The sequence below is a fragment of the Somniosus microcephalus genome, chromosome 15 (assembly GCF_052327205.1).
Source record: "Somniosus microcephalus isolate GS21.2 chromosome 15, FLI_Smic_1.0, whole genome shotgun sequence".
Lineage (NCBI taxonomy): Eukaryota > Metazoa > Chordata > Chondrichthyes > Squaliformes > Somniosidae > Somniosus > Somniosus microcephalus.
The window spans coordinates 49,118,611-49,139,841 of NC_141001.1; the positions used below are offsets into that span (position 1 = coordinate 49,118,611).

The following is a 21,231-nucleotide window of genomic DNA, read 5'->3' on the forward strand; positions in this document are numbered from 1 at the left end:
AGCACTATTAAAAAAAAATAACCAATAAATACTTCAACAATTTCTTTGTCTTCAGAGATAAAAACAAAAAAATGCTGGAAACAATCAGCAGGTCAGTTAACATCTGTGGAGAGAGAGAGTGAGTTAACATTTCAGGTCACTGTTCTTTCATCAGAACTGAAAGATGTTAGAAAGGAACAGCATTTGAGCAATTACAGCGCCAGAGAAAGTTGGGGCAGGAAAAGAACAAACGGGAGAGAGGGCAGGAGTGCTGCCTTACCGGAGTGTTCCCAGCATTTTCAGTTTTTATTTCAGATTTCCAATATCCGCAGTATTTTGCTTTTGTCTCCATCTTCAGCCATTACCTTCCCATTGTCAATTTTTAGTGCACCAATCCCTCTTTGCACCCTTTGTTTACTCCTGACATACTTGAAGAATGCTTCACTATTCTTACATTAACGATAATCTGTCATGCAACGGTTGACCTTCAGGCAGAGATGAGAAAAATAAAATTGTCAAATAAGCCTGAGTGTATTGATTTGATTCCTTTCAGCAAGACAAATAGGTGAGAATCACATTATTCAGACCATGCTGTACAGGGCAAAATAGGAGCTAAATTACATAACCTTCATGCTGTGTTGTGACCTGCAAAGGCAAATTTTTTCCATGTTGTAAAATTGTACGTGACTGCAACTGAGACAGATCAAATTTAATTAGGATGAGTTGATTACTTTCTGGTTAGTTGTCCCAGGAACAGGTGTGCTTTTCCAAATTATTTCTACTCCTACAATTAAAATCCCAAAATAGCATTTGTTGTGAGTACAATAAAATGGAGCTGTCGCTGTGTGCTTGTCATGGAGACAGTAGACAGCCAATTAGATGCAGGCTGCTGGAGAGGTGGTGATTAACATGGTTTCTGGCAACATCACTTGTGATTGTTCGGAAAAAAATAAGTGAAACTATAAAGAACATGTAAAGCAGTTTGTGTGTGTGTGTGTGTGGCATATGTGTGTGTATATATGTGTGTGTGTCACAGTAATGACATTTGACAGTATCGGAGCTTTAAAAAAAAAAAGATCTAGCCTCCTATTTGAGGCTGCCCAAATATTACAGGGTTAAATTGGCAGATAAATACATCTGTGGCCAGATCTTCAAATTGCAGACAGTCCCAACAGACTATCGGCTGCAATACAGTGCATTCACAGTAAGTGAGATTATACCACATCCCTCAAAAGTTAAGCATGCAGACTATACCTGCAATATCCATCCTGCTTGCATTGTAAGCACCCCCACACAGACCTCAAAACTTGAATGTTCAGACTTTTCCAAGAGTGTCTCATCCTGCTAAAGTGCATCCATGAAGAGTGAGAATTCACTCATTAGCCCAGGTCCAGGCATGAATCTGTTGTTTTTGTATTTTCCACCAATGCACTGCCTGATGTTTTTGTTTCCCAAGTTGTTTAGTACTGATGTGCCAAAATGGTCAATACTAATGGAAGCCATGTACCTCACAGTGAAAACCATAAATGTAGCTAAAAGTGACCAGTTGCATCTGTCATATGAGCTGATATAGCCAAACAACCAATACTAATCGATCCCCTCATTTCTAGTACCTTCTTTTCCCAGTCTTTTTCTCTCTCTCTCCCATTCTTTCATCTTGCCTTTTCTGTTTTTCTCTGCTGTTCTGTGAAATTTGAGAGTGCGTACTCTTGCTAGAAAACAAAATAACACTATCAGGCGTCAGCCTCGGCTCAGTGGTAGTACTCTTGCCTCTGCATCAGAAGGTTGTGGGTTCAAGTCCCATTCAAGAAACCTGAGGACATAATCTAGGCTGACACTCCAGCAGTACTGAGGGAGTGCTGCACTATCAGCGATGCTGTCTTTCGGATGAGATATAAACTGAGGGAATAGTTTGTGTACTCTTATCCCATGGCACACTTCAAAGAACAGGGGAGTTCTCCAAATATATATGTGTAACATAAAGCTAGAGATATTCCAACATCCATAGTAGCAATGAAAGCCCTCCGTTAGAACTATTGGTCCTCATGCAAATTATCAGTATATGAACTTATGACATTTGCAATCCTGAAGTCTGATTTAGTTTTTTTAGGCATTCTCTAAATTGCTGTTGTACTTCTGCCACTAGGTTCCTGATGTGCTGGTCTCATGCAGCTAGCTGAAAACCAAATGTAAAACTGCCAGTAATTGCTAAGATCAGTGGCTCTAAAGACCCACTAAAAATGAGTCTTCTAGGCACTTAGTCTTGGTGAGTTTCAGTAATTTTACATTTGACCCACATGAGCTTGGCCAGGGTCTTGCGCAATGTAAAAGCGCCTGTGCTAACCTCGGTGGTGAGAAAGTTATTGGAAACAATTCTGAAGGACAGGATAAATCTTCATTTAAAAAGACACGGATTAATCAAGGATAGTCAGCACGGATTTGTTAAGGGAAGGTCGTGCCTGACAAACTTGATTTGAATTTTTTGAGGAGGTCACAAGGAGGGTAGATGAGGGTAGTGTGTTTGATGTAGTGTATATGGACTTTAGCAAGGCTTTTGATAAGGTTCCACATGGCAGACTGGTCACGAAGTTAAAAGCCCATGGGATCCAGGGCAAAGTTTCAAGTTGGATTCAAAACTGGCTCGGAGACAAGAAGCAGAGGGTAATGGTTGATGGGTGTTTTTGTAACTGGAAGGCTGTTTCCAGTGGGGTTCCGCAGGGCTCAGTACTAGGTCCCTTGCTTTTTGTGGTATATATCAACGATCTTGACTTGAATATAGGGGGTATGATTAAGAATTTTGCAGATGATACTAAAATCGGCTGTGTGGTTGATACTGAAGAATGGAACTGTAGACTGCAAGAAGATAGCAATAAATTGGTCAGGTGGGCAGAACAGTGGCAAATGGAATTCAATCTGGAGAAGTGTGAGGTAATGTATTTGGAGAGGGCTAACAAGGAAAGGGAATACACATTAAATGGTAGGACACTGAGTAGTGTAGAGGAACAAAGGGACCTTGGCGTGCATGTTCACAGATCCCTGAAGGTAGCAGGCCAAGTGGATAAGGTGGTTAAGAAGGCATATAGAATGCTTGCCTTTATTAGCCTTAGCATAAAATATAAGAGATGGGGGGTTATGCTTCAACTGTATAAAACACTAGTTATGCCTCAGCTAAAGTACTGCGTGCAGTTCTGGTCACCACATTACAGGAAAGATGCACTAGAGGGTACAGAGGAGATTTGCAAAGATGTTGCCGGGAGTAGAGAATCTTAGCTATGAGGAAAGACTGGATAGGCTGGGTCTGTTTTCCTTGGAAGAGAGGAGGCTGAGGGGAGACCTTTATTGAGGTGTATAAAATTATGAGGGGCACAGATAAAGTGGATAGAAAGGACCTATTTCCCTTAGCAGAGGGGTCAGAAACCAGGGGGCATGGATTTAAAGTAATTGGGGGAAGGTTTAGAGGGGATTTGAGGGGAAATGTCTTCACCCAGAGGGTTGTGGGGGTCTGGAACTCACTGCCTGAAAGAGTGGTAGAGGCAGGAACCTTAACCACATTTAAAAAGTACTTGGATGTGCACTTGGGATGCTCTAACCTGCAGGGCTACGGACCAAGAGCTGGGAAGTGGGTTTAGGTTGGATAGCTCTTTGTTGGCCAGCGTGGACACGATGGGCCGTAATGGCCTCCTTCCGTGCTGTAACTTTCGATGATTCTACATCGTACAGTAAACTCTCGTTTAAACGGCACCTAATCAACCGGAATTCTTTAATATCCGGCAAAATAGATAGCCGGTAATCTTGCCGAATCGATCCATTTTTCGTTTTTCCGAGTCCGAGTTTCCCGCGGTGGCCGAGTTAGTCACTGGGTTTTTTTTGTGTTAAAAATACCTCTTATCTGGAACTTTTAATCAACTGGCACCATCCCGGTCCCGTCGGTGCCGGATATGAAAGAGTTTACTGTACCATGGTTCAATCTCCAATCTGAAAGTTTCAAGCTCAGTGTGATCAGGGTGGCAGTTTCACAATGTCACATTTACACTTTTATTCAGGGTGGAGGAAATGCAGGAAAAGGAGGCGAAATGGAAGGAAGAACAGTATACACATTTTGGAAAATGTCTAAGTGGAATGAGCCACTTTTACTTTTAAAAAGCTAAAAACAGGTTCTTCTGACTGGACAGTGTCCTCCTTTGCAGTGATTTTGTGGAAAAAGTGTTCAGCAAATTATTTTTTTCTTTTGTTCATAAATACATAATACAGCAACATAAATTTTGTTGAAAGACATGATTGCATCCCTTTAGAGTGATGTCATTGTGATAAAAATTGTTGTGTATGTACCTTTAAGAGAATAACTGGTCTCAGACTGCAGTACCGGCAGTGACCACCCCTGTATAAAAGGCGCTAGAGAGCCTCTGTTTTGTTAGATTCGTTTATGCCTTTTACCAGTAAAGTTCTGTTTGTTTCTCTCCTGCTAGTCCGTGTCTCAATCATTCACGGACTTAACACTGGCGACGAGTTAGAAACGAACTTACCTGCAACTCAGCAGCAGCTCCGACGACGTGTTGAAGGTCGGAGCCAGAAGAAAGAAAAAAAAAAAAATAGGCCATTGAAACTCGAGAAACGGGCGTCGACCGTCAATCATCGATTTCAAAACTTGCAGGAGAGATTGTCCAGAGCCAGGCTGGGTTCCTCAGTCCGTGGTTTCCCAGCTAATCGGGCTGGTGGCAGGTAGTGCTCTGATCCTTCCTGGGCTGCAACGGGGCCGGGCAGCGAGTCGGGAAGCAAGGAGAGAGAGAGAGAGGGTGGAGCATACAGGGCGCGGCCGGTGTTTCGAAGCTGGGCAGCGTTCGGACCTCCGAAGAGGGAGGGAAGTGTCCCAGAGGGTCCGCTCCACGACGGGAAGATAATAAAAGAAAACGAATTAATATTTAACGCGCAGGAAACCGTGGAAAGCAGCGCTAACAACAGCGGGGAAGAAGGAAAAGCGCGGGAGGCGCCATTTTGTTAAATCGGAGAAGAAGGCAAAGCGCGGGAGGCGCCATTTTAGATTTGCAAGATGCCGAAGACTGGCTGTATCACTGCTTTTGACAATACATTAGAGGACTGGACCACGTATGTGGAAAGAGTAGAGGTATATTTCGAGGCAAACGATATAGCGGAGGGGAAAAAGGCATCGGTATTGTTAAACTTAATGGGCGCTAGAACGTACGGCCTATTGCGGGACCTGATTACTCCAGCCAAACCGAAGGCGAAGAGTTTTAACGAAATTGTTGCTGTTCTACAGGAGCACTTAAACCCTGCACCGCTGTTGATAGCAGAAAGATTTAAATTCCACAGGAGAACTCCGCACAAAGATGAGAGCAATGCTGAGTATCTTACGGAACTACGCAAGCTATCAAAGCACTGCCAGTTCGGAGCAGGACTGGCAGATACCCTACGGGACAAATTTGTCTGTGGACTCCTGAGTGAAGGAACACAGAAGAAGTTACTTGCAGAAAAAGAGCTGACGCTAGATAAGGCTTTCAGCGTGGCAATATCGTATGAAGCAGCAGCCAGGGGAGCTGCAGAAATTCAACAAAAACCACAGGAATACGGCACCCACGAAATGACACGGGGATTTGCAAAATGTTATCGCTGCGGCAGAACTAACCATGACCAGAAGGACTGCTGGTCCAAAGACAAAATATGCAGACAATGCGGAAAGATTGGACACATTGCACGAGTTTGTAGGTCTGGGAAGAAGACCAGCGACAACAAAAAGGCTACTAAGGAACCGTACAAGAAAGTACAAAAGATGACGGACAGTAGTTCCGAAGACCAGATGAGCGATAGTGAATCCGGAAACCGAAGACTAAGCTGTCTCAAACTTCACAATGTAATCGCAAAAGAGGATCACCGAACCATTTGGGTCACTCTCACGATAGCAGGGTCCCAAGTTAAAATGGAATTGGATACAGGATCAGCGCTAACCATCATGAACCGACGAGACTGCGAGCGGCTATTTTCACACATACCCTTGAGAGAGACATCCATCGTCTTGACGACGTATACGGGGCAAAAAGTATACCCCAGAGGAAAAATAAGGGTGCCTGTCGAATACAATGGCAAGAAAATACGGAAATTGTATCTCTACATACTGCCAAATGGTGGACCACCGTTATTGGGACGGGAATGGATCAGGAAGATAAACTTAGATTGGCATTCCATTCATGCAATGACGGTGGACGGTAAAAAAGATGAAGACGTCACTCCTGGACGATTGTCAACAATCTTAGCTAACGCCAAAGAGGTATTTCAACAAGAACTGGGCACGCTTAAAGGCGTAACCGCCTCGATAAAAATAGAAGAGAATGCAGTTCCCAAGTTTTTCAAAGCAAGACCGGTACCATATGCAATTCGCCCAGCTGTCGACGTAGAGCTGGAGAATCTGGAGAAGGCTGGCGTGTTGTCTAAGGTCGACTGGAGCGAGTGGGCGACACCCATCGTTCCTGTCATGAAGAAAACGTTAACCAATAAGTCCGGAGAGCCAAGGAAGATTCGCATCTGTGGGGATTTCAAGGTGACGGTGAACCCTGTCCTTCGCACAGTACAATATCCTCTTCCAAGGATAGAAGACATCTTCGCCTCGCTGTCTGGAGGGAAGCATTTTACAAAAATTGACCTAGCACAAGCATATTTGCAGATGGAGGTTGAAGAGTCCTCTAGGAAGTATCTCACGGTAAACACTCACAAAGGTCTTTACCAGTATCATCGATTGGTATTCGGAGTAGTATCGGCTCCGGCGATATGGCAAAGAGCAATGGAACAAGTCCTGCAAGGGATTCCGGGGACTCAGTGTTACTTGGACGACATCCTTGTAACAGGTGAAGATGACAGTGAACACCTTAACAACCTAGAACAGGTGCTCACTAGACTACGGGAACATGGGCTGCGAGCCAACCGCCCCAAGTGCGAATTTTTTAAGAAACAGATATCGTATTGTGGCCACGTGATTGATGAAGAGGGGTTACATAAGTCCCCTGACAAAATTGAAGCGGCTGTTAAGGCCCCAGCGCCTGAAAATGTGTCGCAGCTGAGGTCATTCCTCGGGTTGGTGAATTACTATCATAAGTTTTTGCCGAATTTGTCGACAGTTCTGCACCCACTGAACGCCCTGCTACGAACAGGGGTAGCATGGAGATGGAGCGATGATTGTAAGCGTGCTTTTCAGAAGAGTAAGGACTTAATCACTTCAAAGGAAGTATTGGCTCACTACAACCCAGCACTGCCAATCAGGCTGGCGTGTGATGCGTCTCCCTACGGCATTGGGGCGGTACTGTCACATAAATTCCTTGATGGTTCGGAGAGGCCGATAGCTTTTGCGTCACGCTCGTTAACTTCTGCCGAGCGTAACTACGCCCAGATTGACAGAGAGGCCCTCAGCCTAGTGTGGGGGGTGAAGAAGTTCAATCACTATCTGCACGGTCAAAAATTTACTCTACTAACCAATCATCAACCTCTTGTCTCCATTTTCAACCCTCAGAAGGGCGTACCGATAATGACAGCACAACGGCTGCCGAGATGGTCCCTTTTCCTAGGGGCACACCAATATGACATCGAGTACAAAGGAACTAAACAGCATGGAAATGCTGATGGATTGTCACGTCTACCGTTGCCGACGGTGGAAGAAGACGACCTTGCAGTGGATCCAATGGAGTTATTCCACTCGACAATAGTCGAATGTCTCCCTGTGACGAATGCAAACATAGAAAAGGAAACACGGAATGACCCGACACTATCACGGGTCTATGATTTAACGGTGAAGGGATGGCCGGCACATGGCGAACCACTGCTGCCAGCATTCTCGCCGAGAAGAGAACAGCTGTCAGTGTGCAGAGGAACCTTGATGTGTGGATCCAGAGTAGTAATTCCACCTAAGTTGACGGATAGAGTGCTCAATGAGCTTCATGAGGGTCATCTGGGTGGGGTAAAAATGAAGAGCTTAGCCAGAGCATTTGTGTGGTGGCCGGGAATCGATAGAGAAATCGAAGAGATGACCAAGAGCTGTGCAGGATGCCAGAAGGTCCAAAACGCCCCACCACAAGCTCCTTTGCATCCATGGGAGTGGCCCTCATCTCCATGGCAAAGGGTGCACATTGATTTTGCTGGTCCCTTCATGGACTCGATGTTTTTAATTGCGGTGGATGCACATTCAAAGTGGCCAGAGGTAATAAAAATGTCCTCAACCACCACGGAAAAAGCTATCACAGTTTTACGAACCATATTCGCCAGAAATGGGCTGCCTGAACAGATTTGCTCTGACAATGGACCACAGTTTGTGTCTGAAGAGTTCTGGAGGTTCTTAAAGAACAATGGTGTTAAGCATTACACATCTGCCCCATATCATCCAGCCACTAATGGATTGGCCGAGAGGTTTGTCCAAACATTCAAGAAGGCTATCAAGGCAATGTGTAATGAAGATATACCCCTACAACACAAGGTGGACAACTTCTTGTTTGCCTACCGGAATGCGACACATGCGGTTACCAACCAAACTCCAGCCATGATGTTCTTCAATCGAAGACTACGATGCCGCTTGGATTTGGTTAAGCCAAACGTCCGAAGAGATGTGGAGAACAGGCAGTTTCAGAATATGAATGAAAGGCCCACCAGGAGTTTTAAGATAGGTCAACCAGTTTTGGCCCGGGACTACCGCACTGAGAAATGGCAGCCAGGGACGATTTGTACACGACAAGGACCTCTCATGTATACCGTGGACGTTGGGGAGAGCATTGTAAGACGACATGCTGACCAGATTCTAGAGTCACTGGAAAACGTCAACTCCACACCACGATCTGATACACCTGGTAATGAAATCGACGTTCCAATTGCAGCTACCGCAGACCCGGTAATATTGGAAGCAGATGAACCAAACAATGACATTGATTCCGACTCAACATTGCCAGAAGAACCTGATACCCCAAAGAGGCGTTATCCAGACAGAATCAGGAAGTCTCCTCAAAGACTGAACTTATAATTGCTTAAACTTAACCAATGTATCTAGCAACAGTAATTGTGATTGTAATTCGTTATCATTAGTTGTTAAATGAATGTTATGTACTGTTTATCTAAAAGGGGAGGAATTGTTGTGTATGTAACTTGAATAACTGGTCTCAGACTGCAGTACCGGCAGTGACCACCCCTGTATAAAAGGTGCTAGAGAGCCTCTGTTTTGTTAGATTCGTTTATGCCTTTCACCAGTAAAGTTCTTTGTTTCTCTCCTGCTAGTCCGTGTCTCAATCATTCACGGACTTAACAAAAATGGCTTGTAACAGGTGCAGTGTTTCTCCCTCCCCAGACTAAATAAGGCATCCTACACACTTTTATGTGAAGGAAGCGTCCCTTTTAACATAAGCTAACTGATCTAAGATTTTTATTTTTCTATTATCAGCTTTGTTTCTGTTTCACAGGATGCCTATTCTGAAGTTGCTTTTCTGTTTGCTGAGTTCTTCCGAGACTTGGACATCGTGCCCTCTGACATCATTGCTGGCCTTGTATTGTTACGTCAGAGACAGAGGGCCAAGCGATTTGCTGTCTTGGATGAGGTAGGCAATGGGTTCTCTGTGTTTTGGAGTAGGCAATGAGCCTTGTGTTTTGATGTAACAAATGGGCTCAGTGTTATATAATCAGTGCAAGCAATGATTATACGTATATGTTTTGATGTAAGCAATGGGTGTTTTGTGATAGGGAATAGGTTCTGTGCATTTAAAGATGGGTAGCGAGTTCTTGTTTGTTTTGGGGTGGGCAGTGGGTTCTGTTTGTTTTTGGAGTAGGCAATGGGTTCTATGTTTTGGGGTAAGCAGTGGGTTCTGTGTGTTTTGGGGTAGGCAATGGGTTTGCTATTTTGGGGTAGGTAGTGGGCTCTGTGTATTTTGGGGTAGACAATGGGTTAAGAACATAAGAAATAAGGCCATATGGCCCCTCAAGCCTGCCCCGCCATTCAATAAGATCATGGCTGATAATCAACCTCAACTCCACTTTTCCGCCTGATCTCCATATCCCTTAATTCCCCTAGAGTCCAAAAAATCTATCTATCTCAGCCTTGAATATACTCATCAGCGGCAATGAATTCCAAAGATTAATAACCCTCTGAGTGAAAAAATTCCTCCTCATTGCCGTCTTAAATGGCCTACCCCTTATCCTGAGACTATGCCCCCTAGTTCTAGACACTCCAGCCAGGGGAAACAACCTCTCAGCATCTACCCTGTCAACCCCCTTCAAAATCTTGTATGTTTCAATGAGATCACCTCTCATTCTTCTAAACTCCAGAGAGTATAGGTCCATTCTACACAATTTCTCATCATAGGACAGCCCCCTTATCCCAGGAACCTTCGTTGCACCGCCTCCAAGGCAAGTATATCCTTCCATAGATAAGGAGACCAAAACTGTGCGCAGTACTCCAGGTGTGGTCTCACCAAGGCCCTGTACAATTGTAGCAAGACTTCCTTACTCTTGTACTCCAACCCCCTTGCAATAAAGGCCAACATGTCTTCCTTATTACTTGCTGTACCTGCATGCTAGCTTTCTGTGTTTCTTGCATGAGGACACCGAAATATCTCTCAACTCCAACATTTGAAAGTTTCTCTCCATTTAAAAAATATTCTGTTTTTCTATTCTTCCTACCAAAGTGAATAACCTCACATTTCTCTACATTATACTCCATCTGCCGACTTACTGCCCACTCACTTAATCTATCTATATCCCTTTGCAGACTGTTTGTGTTCTCCTCATAGTTTACTGTCCCACCTAGCTTTGTATCATCAGCAAACTTGGATACATTACACTCAGTCCCTTCATCTAGGTCATTAATATAGATTGAGGCCCCAACACTGATCCTTGTGACACCCCACTAGTTACAGCCTGCCAACCTGCAAAAGATCTGTTTATCCCTACTCTCTGTTCTCTCTCCATTAACCAATCCTCTATCCATGCTACTATATTACCTCCAACCCCATGAGCCCTAATCTTGTGTAATAACCTTATATGTGGCACCTTATCGAATGCCTTTTGGAAATCCAAATATACTACATCCACTGGTTCCCCTTTATCTACCCTGCTAGTTACATCCTCAAAAAACTCTAATAAATTTGTCCCTTTCATAAAACCATGTTGACTCTGCCGAATCATATTATGATTTTCTAAGTGACTTGATACCACTTCCTTAGGTTCTTTGTGATTTGGGGTAGACAATGGATTCTGTGTGTTTTTGGGGTCGACACTGGGCAGTGTTTACAAAGCCCTTGATCTAGGCTTTCTGCCCTCCTGTTGATATGGGACGCAGTACTCTTCGGACTTCTATCTGCCCAGAGATGGTTTCCTGACCCTGGCTGTATTTCTAGCACTGGGGTCATTTGCGTTTTGAAGGTGGGCTCCCCGGCCTCTGCTGGGGAGTCATATCAGTCTGAAGGCAAAGACTTGCTATGGCAGGCCGCTGGGTTGTGTTTTCCTCATTTGCATATTGGTATCCTACATCTGTCTACTTATGGGTGACTGTATTGTGCCCCAACAGGATCATCCCCTGAAAGTGGCAGGGAGGCGGTGTGTGGTGGAATGCATCCCCAAGTAGGCTTCTGCCTCCGCCCACCCTGGACCTGCCGAAATATCAGTTAGGGAGGCGGAAAGTTTAGTTTTTGTTTTCTGTTTTCCTAACTCACATTCCTAAGTCTTTCGACATCACATATTCCCTACACCTAGTTGCTCTGTTTCTTAACATAATTAGTGTTTCAAAGTGGCCACAACGAAATCTGTTAACACTCTGAAGAAACTTGCCATTCATTTTCGCTCCCCGCTCCCATGTGGAAGCAACTTGTGATATCACCTCCCAAGATACAGCTGAGATCATAAATGCAACATTTCTTCCTTGGTGCAATCCAACTGAATATCTGCTGTTTATTTTTTTCTTGCTGGTTATACATTGGTCAAATGCAAGGTTTATACTGGTGCAGCTGTTGCACATATTAACAGATCTGCACACAGGTGTTGAAGGTACAGATCCAGTGTAAATTCCACACATTATTCCAGAGGTGCTAATTTCATTTTACAATGGACCCTTGTGTTACCAGTTGCAGATTGGTACTGGAAAAAATTATAGACGGAACTAGTCTTATTTATCTCTCAGTCACATCACTAAAAAACAAATTATCTGGTCATTATCACATTGCTGTTTGTGGGAGCTTGCTGTGTGCAAATTGGCTGCCGTGTTTCCTACATTACAACAGTAACTACACTCCAAAAGTACTTCATTGGCTGTAAAGTGCTTTATGACATCCTGAAGTCGTGAAAGGTGCTATATAAATGCAAGTCTTTTTATCTCTTTTTCCCTTAAAATTCTGAAGTGCATTTCTCAATTGATCTAGAATTTCTAGTCCTCTGCCATGTTTACTGATATTAGGAGATCATACTGTTGGGGAAATGTTGGTAAATGCACCATGTAGCTGAATCAAATACAGCTCAAAAAGCCCTGATTTGGTTTCCAGTGTGTGCTGAGTTAGTTGGTCTGAGCTGGGGCAGCAGTAGGGGTATTACAGTTGGCTTTGTGACCCTCAGATATTGAGGGGCAAGACTAGCCAAGGTTCTGCTTGATATCTGATGGAAAGTGCTTTTATGTGGGCATTGAGTGAGGACAGGATGAGGTTCTGGTGCCCCTTATCAATCAGCCTGCAACACTCGCACGCTTGACTCATAAGAATGGACACTTGTGTGAGTCACTGGAGATCATTCAGCACCAGTGGAACCAGACCCCAGCGCTAGTCAGTGCCTGGTGCAAAGGCAGGGCGAAAGTTGGTGGATGGGGGAGGAAAGGGCTGTGTCCAGTATATATTATTTAACCAGAACGGCTGCTGAAATGTTTAATCTCAAGCCCTGTGAATCTTTTTAATCATCTCCCTATAAACCCATTGAAAAGCCGTGCTTTGAATGTAAAATAGTATGGGCTGGCTAATATGTTGGACAGAAGTTATAAAAAGAAAGATTGTGAAGGCTGGAAATCAGAAAATGCAGGAAATGGTGGAAAAATGCAAGCAAGTCAGCATCTGAAAGAAAAAAAGGGTCATATTTTGTGTCTAGCCCTTCATCAGTACAACAAAAATGAAGGTATGGGGAAAAGAGTGCATTGTTTTTGGAATTCTCTGATTACGTTACAACTTGTGTAATTTTTCTTTTTCTCTCTTGTAGGCAAACAATGATATTTTGGCCTTTTTATCAGGAATCCCAGTCACCAGAAATACAAAGTACCTCGATTTGAAGAATGCTGTGAGTGTTGTTCTTTTGAGCACTGTTTATAAAAAAAAAAAAAAAAAAAGATTTTGGCCCAGTGCCGATGTATAATGTGGCCTGTGCTAAAGTGGGTAAGGGCAGTAAAGTATGAATAAATGATTTATTCTGACAACCCATTTTCTCAGAGATGCGTTAATGCATGGTAAAAGCCTGCATTCTGAGATCGGGCTCGGTAGTTATGTCACTATCTGCTTTAATGGTTACAAAGACATTCAAGTATTTGTTGTATTCGAACGGGGGATCTTGAACGGAATAAAGGATTTGGCTGAGACTTTAACTTGCAGTTTTAAATTATAAGGCATATCAGCAAAGGACAAGGGATCTACAAGTGTCTCTTCTCCATTTAACATGTCGAAATATGTGACAATTCAGTTGAATGTATTTCTCCTGGCATTTGCCATACATGCAGGCAGTGTGGTCTCAGTTACACACGCAATGTTGCAGAAACTGGAGCATTTTTGAGGGCAAGTCCTTTCGATAAGTAAAATTGGGACCAAGCAGACTCAACACTTTGTTCTCGGCCAGCTTCTGTTACTTTAGCAGATATGCAGGAATCCGACTAATTCATTCCTTTTCTTTTGCCTGTCCCCTTTGTCTGCTGGAGTCAGTACTTATGTAGTGTAACTGCTTAGATTGGAACAAATCAAGACTGCATACTTTATCATTCATACAATAGCAAAATACTGCAGATGCTGGAAATCTGAACTAATAACAGAAAATGCTGGAAACACTCAGCAGGCCAGGCAGCATCCATGGAGAGAGAAACAGAGTTAACGTTTCAGGTCTGGGACCCTTCATCAGAACTGGAAAAAGCTGGAGATGTAATAGATTTTAAGCAGGTGCAGAGGGGTGGGGGAGGAAGGAATTGAAGGAACATTCTGTGCCAAGGTAGGAGGCAGAAAAGATAAAATGTTGCAAATGGGGATGGCAAAATCATACAGCCTGAAGAATGGGGGCAGGGGTTATAGTCTGAAGTTGTTGAACTAAGTGCCTAATCGAAAGATGAGGTACTGTTCCTCGAGCTTACGTTGAGCTACATTGGAACAATGTAAGAGACCGAGGACAGAGAGATCAGAGTGGGAGTGAAGCGGAGAATTAAAGTGACAGGCGAACGGAAGCTCAGGGTCACCCTTACGGACTGAACAGAGGTGTTTCGCAAAGCAGTCGCCCAATCTGCGTTTGGTCTCCCCAATGTAGAGGAGACCGCATCGTGAGCAGCGAATACAGGAAACTTTGGTTTATCCGGAGGTTAACTGTCCGGAATGCTCGAGCCACCGGCAAAAATCAGGAGCCGTTTCGTTAGTTTTTTTTTCTTTTCGTTGCTTTTTTTTCACCAGTCAGGCTCTGCAAGGTCTCGCTGAAGCTGTTGCTAAGCTACAGAGATGCTTGCAAGGTACGGCCGACTGTATAGAAGCTGTTGCTAAGCAACAGGGTTTGTTGCCAGATACGGAGCTCAAAATCTCCGTACGTTTCAACATTAGCGCTGGTTTGTCCGGCAGTTTTGATGGGACGGCAACAGCTCGGTCCCGTCGGTGCCGGATAGCACAAAGTTTCCTGTACTAAATTGCAAGAAGTAGAAGTAAGTACTTTATCATTCAGTTGCTTTAGAATTTTTTAATGTAATGTTATGCTTTATCATTGAGTTTAATAGCTTAAAGCATTTTAATGAATACGAATTCCTTTTTTTTTAAAGTCAGAAATGGCTACCGTGATGGCTTAGTAGGTAAATGCCTATATAAGCAGCATAGGCAAGAAGATCCCAGCTTTAATTCCCGATCTATATAGAGTTAACTATTCTCGAGAGTTGGAGTGCTACAATTGGCCTTGCTGTCCCTGGGCTAGGGATGGTGTAAAATCGGTCAGGGTTCATTCTGCTGTCCCATTACCACCCCCTTTTTGTCTTGCTGCATCATCCCTTTTGTCATTTAATCCCTCCTGCTTTCCACCCTGTTACAAACCTTCCCTTTTGTTCTTTCCTGTCCTCCCTCTTACCCTGCTGTGGTTCCATATCCCTTAATACCATTAGCTAACAAAAATCTATCAATCTCTGTTTTGAAATTTTCAATTGACCTAGCCTCAACACCTTTTTAGGGAAAGAGAGCTCCAGCTTTGCGCTACCCTTTGTGTGAAGTGCTTTCTGACATCATCCCTGAACGACCTAGCTTTAATTTTAAGGTTATGCCCTCTTGTTCTAGACTTCCCCCTAGGGAGGAATTGGAAATTGCCTACTAAAAAATAAATGTTCTATAACCACCTAATATTTCAGAAGTTCTACTTTAGAATATCGGTAGTGGAAATTGTTATGGATTTACACATTCTCAGTTCAAATTATTATTTTTAAGTTATTCGCTACTCAGAATTAAAGGAAGGTTCCAAAGAAAACTGATGAAAAAATAGTAATCTTGACTCGAGTACTTGGGTAAGGGCTGAAGCTAGAACATAATAGAATTTGATATTTTACTTCCCCCCCCCCCCCCCCACCACTTTTCTCCCTTCCTCCCCTGAAGGTATGCACTCCTTGCTGGGGTATGGCCCGACAGGCACCAGCAACTTCCTGGTACCTCAACCAAGTGGCAATTCTTCATGTGCGAGCCTAGACTGTTATGATTCTTTGATCATAAATTTCTGTTCAAACATTTTCTGATGTTGGTTGACAGCACTTGTCGTTCTGTTGTGAAAATGACATTGTAGTGAAATGATGTGGAACTAATACTGCTCTAATAGATCCCTGGCAGTCCTCCTTTATTTATATATGGAAACTCTGTTAGAAAATGTGCTGTAGTCAACAAATTCCCAGTTGCTCTGCCCTGACACTAGTGATGCTTACAGAAGCAGGCACCTTCAACCCTCACAAGATGCTGTTGTAGGAACACGGGTTCCTAACTAAAAGACTGAGTTCTACTCAGGCGATCAAACAAAACGAACTTTACTGAAACAAACAGGTTTTAACAAGAAACTGCAGGATAACATCGAATGTAGGTCTGCTCTCTCTGGAGGCTCCATGAGGACTGCCCCTGCAGTCCCATGGCTGACGTCATGACGTCATCACATTTTCCCGCCAGTGGGGAATCACGTGATGAACGGCGTGATGTCATCACGTTTTAGCCGCGCTGTTAAAGTAACCATGCTCTGTACAGTTAAACAGCATAAATAAAGATACAGACTCAGGCTGTAGCTAACATGTTGTTAAAGGAATTATATACAAACGATCTGAGTCCTTTGGTGGCTCCGCCACATGCGCCCGCCCCCCCCAGAATTGTCTTTAACAGCAAAAGTGAGGCGTTGAGCAGGCCTGACAAGTCTGTCCGAGCGACTTCGGTAACCCTGCAGAGGAAGCTGATGGACGGTGGTCGAGTTGGCGGGCGGTTGTGGTTGAGCTGGCGCGGCGAGTGTGGTCGAGCTGGCGGGCGGCTGTGGTTGATCTGGCACGGCGGCTGCGGGCGGTCGGCCACGTTTCAGTGGCTGAGCGATGACGACTGGGCGGTCCAGGTCCAAGTGAGCTGGCTTCAACCGGTCCACCGAAATGTGATCCGGCTTTCCTCCGATGTCGACCGAAAAGAATTTGTCTCCTGATTCGATGACGTGGAAAGGACCAGTGTAAGGGGGCTTGAGCGGATCCCGGTGAGCGTCGTGGCGGATAAATACGTACTCGTCGTTCTTCAGCTCCGCTGGCACGTGGGAGCTCTGTAGGCCGTGATTTGATGTAGGCACCGGAGCGAAGCATCTGGCCGCTTCCTGGTGGCTGACGAGTTGCTGGGAGGCGGACCACGGCTCTGTGGGAGAAGGGAGGAAATCCCCGGTACTCGGAGCGGCTGGCCATAAACGAGTTCTGCCGAGGACGATTGCAGGTCTTCTTTGGGCGCCGTACGAAGACCCAAAAGGACCCATTGGAGTCTGTCCACCCATCCTGCACCTTGAAGACTGGCCCGTAAGGCGGCTTTAAGCGACCTGTGGAATCGCTCGCACAGGCCGTTCGCCTGTGGATGATAGGCGGTGGTGCGATGAAGTTTGGTGCCGAGCCCCTGAGCTACAGCGTTCCAGAGCTCCGAGGAAAATTGTGGCCCACGATCGGAGGAGATGTCCACCGGTACCCCGAAACGAGCAACCCAACAGGAGATGAAAGCTCTCGCGACGTCTGCCAAAGTGCTGGAAACCAAAGGAATTGCCTCTGGCCACCTAGTGGTGCGGTCCGCCATGGTGAGGAGATGCGTATAACCATGGGAAGGCGGAAGTGGCCCCACAAGGTCCACATGCACGTGGTCGAAACGACGCTCCGGAACAGCGAACGTAGCCACTGGAGCTTTTACATGACGCTGGACCTTGGCCTTCTGGCAGACCATGCAGGTGTTGGCCCAGTCACGGACATCGAGGTGCATACCCTTCCAGACGAACTTCGCCGACATTAGCCGTTGTGAAGTCTTCATACCAGGGTGCGACAACCCGTGTATGGCGTCAAGCACCTTCCGGCACCATGCGACTGGGACGATAGGTCGGGGAACACCCATGGAGACGTCGCAAAGGAGCGTGGTGCCTGCGGCCTGGAAACTGATGCCGGTCGCTTGGAAACTAGAGGGGACGGTTCTGTATGATTGGACCTCTGGGTCCGAGGTCTGATACGCAGCCATGAGGGCGTAGTCAATCCCAAGGTGAACCGCATGAACCGTCGCGCGGGAGAGGCAATCCGCTACCAGGTTGTCTTTACCAGACACATGTTGAATTTCCGTGGTAAATTCAGAAATAGACGTCGTTGACGAGCTGACCACGGTTCGGCGGTCTTGGCCATGGCGAACGTTAGAGGCTTGTGGTCGACAAAAGCCGTGAAGGGACGTCCTTCTAATAACCGGAAATGGCGAATGGCTAGAAAAAGGGCCAGCAACTCCCGATCGAAGGTGCTGTATTTTCTTTCATTTCTCCGTAGTTGACGGCTGAAAAACGCCAGCGGTTGCCATGTGCCGTTCACCCACTGCTCCTGCACTGCGCCGATGGCGTAGTCTGACACGTCTGTGGTAAGGGTGATGGTGGCACCTGGAAGTGGGTGCGCCAGCATGGTTGCGTTGGCCAAAGCGCTCTTGGTGTTGATGAAAGCCTGGTCCATCTCGGCGTCCAACTGATTGGATCCTTACCGAACTTGCCCTTGAGGGCCCCGTACAAAGGCTGCATTAGCTGAGCTGCCTTAGGGACGAATCGGTGATAGAAATTGACCATCCCCAGGAACTCTTGCAGGGCCTTGACGGTTGGCGGGCACGGGAAAGAGGTAACAGCTTCCACCTTCGTCAGTAAGGGGACGGCGCCGTCTGATGTTATGTGGTGTCCCAAGAAATCGATCCGCTGCAGGCCGAACTGGCACTTGGCCGGGTTGATGATCAAACCGTGCTGACTGAGGCGTGTAAAGAGGGTGCGCAAATAGCAGATGTGCTCTTCCTTGCTAGCGCTGGCGATGAGAATGTCGTCGAGGTAGACGAAGATGAAGTTTAGGTCTCGGAGCACGGAGGCCATCAAGCGCTGGAAAGCCTGTGCCGCGTTCTTCAAGCCAAACGGCATCCGCAGGAACTCAAAAAGGCCGAAAGGGGCGATGACTGCGGTTTTCGGGACGTCTTGCGGGTGCACGGGAACCTGGTGATACCCCCGGACGAGGTCGACTTTAGAAAAGATAGAATTTCCCGCCAAATGGGCCGAGAAATCCTGAATATGCAGGATCCGATCAGGAGTAGTGGCGTCGTTCAGGCGTCGGTAGTCACCGCATGGCCGCCAGCCGCCGCCCGGTTTCGGAACAGTGTGGAGAGGCGAAGACCAGGGACTATTCGACCGGCGAATATCCCCAGCCGCTCCATCGTGTCGAACTCCGCTTTCGCAGCCGCGAGCTTGCCGGGTTCAAGCCTTCTAGCACGTGCATAAACCAGGGAGCCAGTAGTGGTGATATGATGTTCAACACCATGCTTCGTGGCCGATGAGGAGAAAGTGGGCCTGGTCAGCTGCGGGAACTCTCCGAGGAGCCAAGTGAAGTCATCCGGAGAAGGGAACGCGCAGGCGATAGAGCGCGCCATGGTGGTACCGTGGTGGCACGGAATCGAGTGGAAGGTGGCTGCGTTGATCAACCGGCGGTGCCGGACATCGACGAGGAGGCCGTTGGCACACACAAAATCCGCCCCTAGGATGGCCTGCGAGACTGTGGCCGTGACGAATTCCCAATGGAAGCCCTGAGCGCCGAAACAGACTTGGCCCCGCCGCTTTCGGAAAGTTCGAATGGCTGCGCCATTAGCCGCCACGAGGGAAAAGCCGTGGTCCCCAGCTTGCATATCGAGTTTCGACGCAGGTAGGATGCTACACTGCGCCCCGGTGTCACAAAGGAAACGTTTACCCGATAGGGAATCGGTGATGTAAAGAAGGTTCCCCGTAGATCTGATGGCCATCGCAACCGCGGAGCGCCCGTTAGACCCGGTCCTCCTTCGCCAGGAACGCTGCAGGAGCTTTGTTTTTTTGGGGGGGCGAAAAGATGTAGGGAGAGCGGCAGCGTCGTGCTTTCGCGCCAAAACGGGCGTGGTAGGAGCACCAGCCCGCTGCAAGAGGAGCTGGAGGCGCGTCTGGGGGATGGGCGCCTCGTGGCAGCGCAGCACTGCTGGGTTACTGTGAAAATTTTATCTGCTTCGGCCGCAAGCTCGGCGCAGCCTGTGACCTCGGACCTGGCTAGGGCAGCCTGCACCTGCTCCGGCAGTTGGCAGAGGAATAGCTCCCGGAAGAGGAAGCATTCCGGTTCGGCACCTAAGAGCGTGAGCATTTGGCTCATGAGCTCGGACGGTTTGGAGTCCCCGAGGCCGGGCATAGCAAGGAGCCGGCGAGCGCGTTCTGACTTCGAGAGCCCGAAGACTTGTAGCAACCACGCCTTTAACGTATCATACTTGCGGTCAGTAGGAGGACTACCGAGGAGGCTGATGATCCGCGAGGCAGTGGCGCTATCGAGGGCGGAGACCACGTAGTAATAACGGGTCTGATCCGCGACGATGTTCCTGATGGCGAACTGGGCTTCAGCCTAGATAAACCGCGCGGCTGGTTGTTGCTCCCAGAACTGTGGCAGTTTCAGAGTCACGGCGTTCGTATCCATGCTGAAGATCTTCCGCGAAAACAGTTCACGAAAGTCGGGGTCACCAATGTAGGAACGCGGGTTCCTAACTAAAAGACTGAGTTCTACTCAGGCGATCAAACAAAACAAACTTTAATGAAACAAACAGGTTTTAACAAGAAACTGCAGGATAACATCGAATGTAGGTCTGCTCTCTCTGGAGGCTCCACAAGGACTGCCCCTGCTGTCCCGTGGCTGACGTCATCACGTTTTCCCGCCAGTGGGGAATCACGTGATGAACGGCGTGACGTCATGACGCTTTAGCCGCGCTGTTAAAGTAACCACGCTCCGTACAGTTAAACAGCATAAATAAAGATACAGACTCAGGCTGTAGCTAACATGTTGTTAAAGGAATTATATACAAACGATCCGAGTCCTTTGGTGGCTCCGCCACACTAATGAAGAGAAACTTTGTTTTGATTCTTCCTCAGGGGTTCCTTTGCTTTAATAACATTTTTGCTGCCAATAAATTGTTTTTTTTATTTCATTCTTGTGTTGCATTTGGAAAATTGTATATTCAATATACCCCCGAAAGTGAGAATGCTTTAAATTATGGACCAGACATTGAGCTGGAATTGTAATTGCAATGAAGCAGTGTCCTCTGCTGGGGGAGAAAACAAAGAGCCAAAAGCGCGCTATTTGGTTTATAAACTTATGCCATCATAGAATCCTACAGCACAGAATGAAGCCATTCGGTCCACTGTCCCTGTGCCATCTCTTTGAAAGAGGTATCCAATTAGACCCATTCCCCTGCTTTTTCCCTGTAGCCTTGCAAAATTTTCCTTTTCAAATACATATCTTAGTCCCTTTTGAAAGTTATTATTGAATCT

The 21,231-nt window shown here is 46.3% G+C and overlaps 1 protein-coding gene across 1 annotated transcript in view; it reads left to right on the forward strand.

Moving 5' to 3' along the window:
- The window catches only part of dagla (diacylglycerol lipase, alpha), a 482,446-nt gene that overhangs the window by 351,212 nt on the left and 110,003 nt on the right, over positions 1 to 21,231 (forward strand). The window contains exons 8-9 of the mRNA XM_086008510.1: positions 9,420 to 9,554; positions 13,183 to 13,260. Coding sequence (XP_085864636.1) covers positions 9,420 to 9,554; positions 13,183 to 13,260 — 213 coding nt within the window. The remainder of the gene's footprint in view (positions 1 to 9,419; positions 9,555 to 13,182; positions 13,261 to 21,231) is intronic.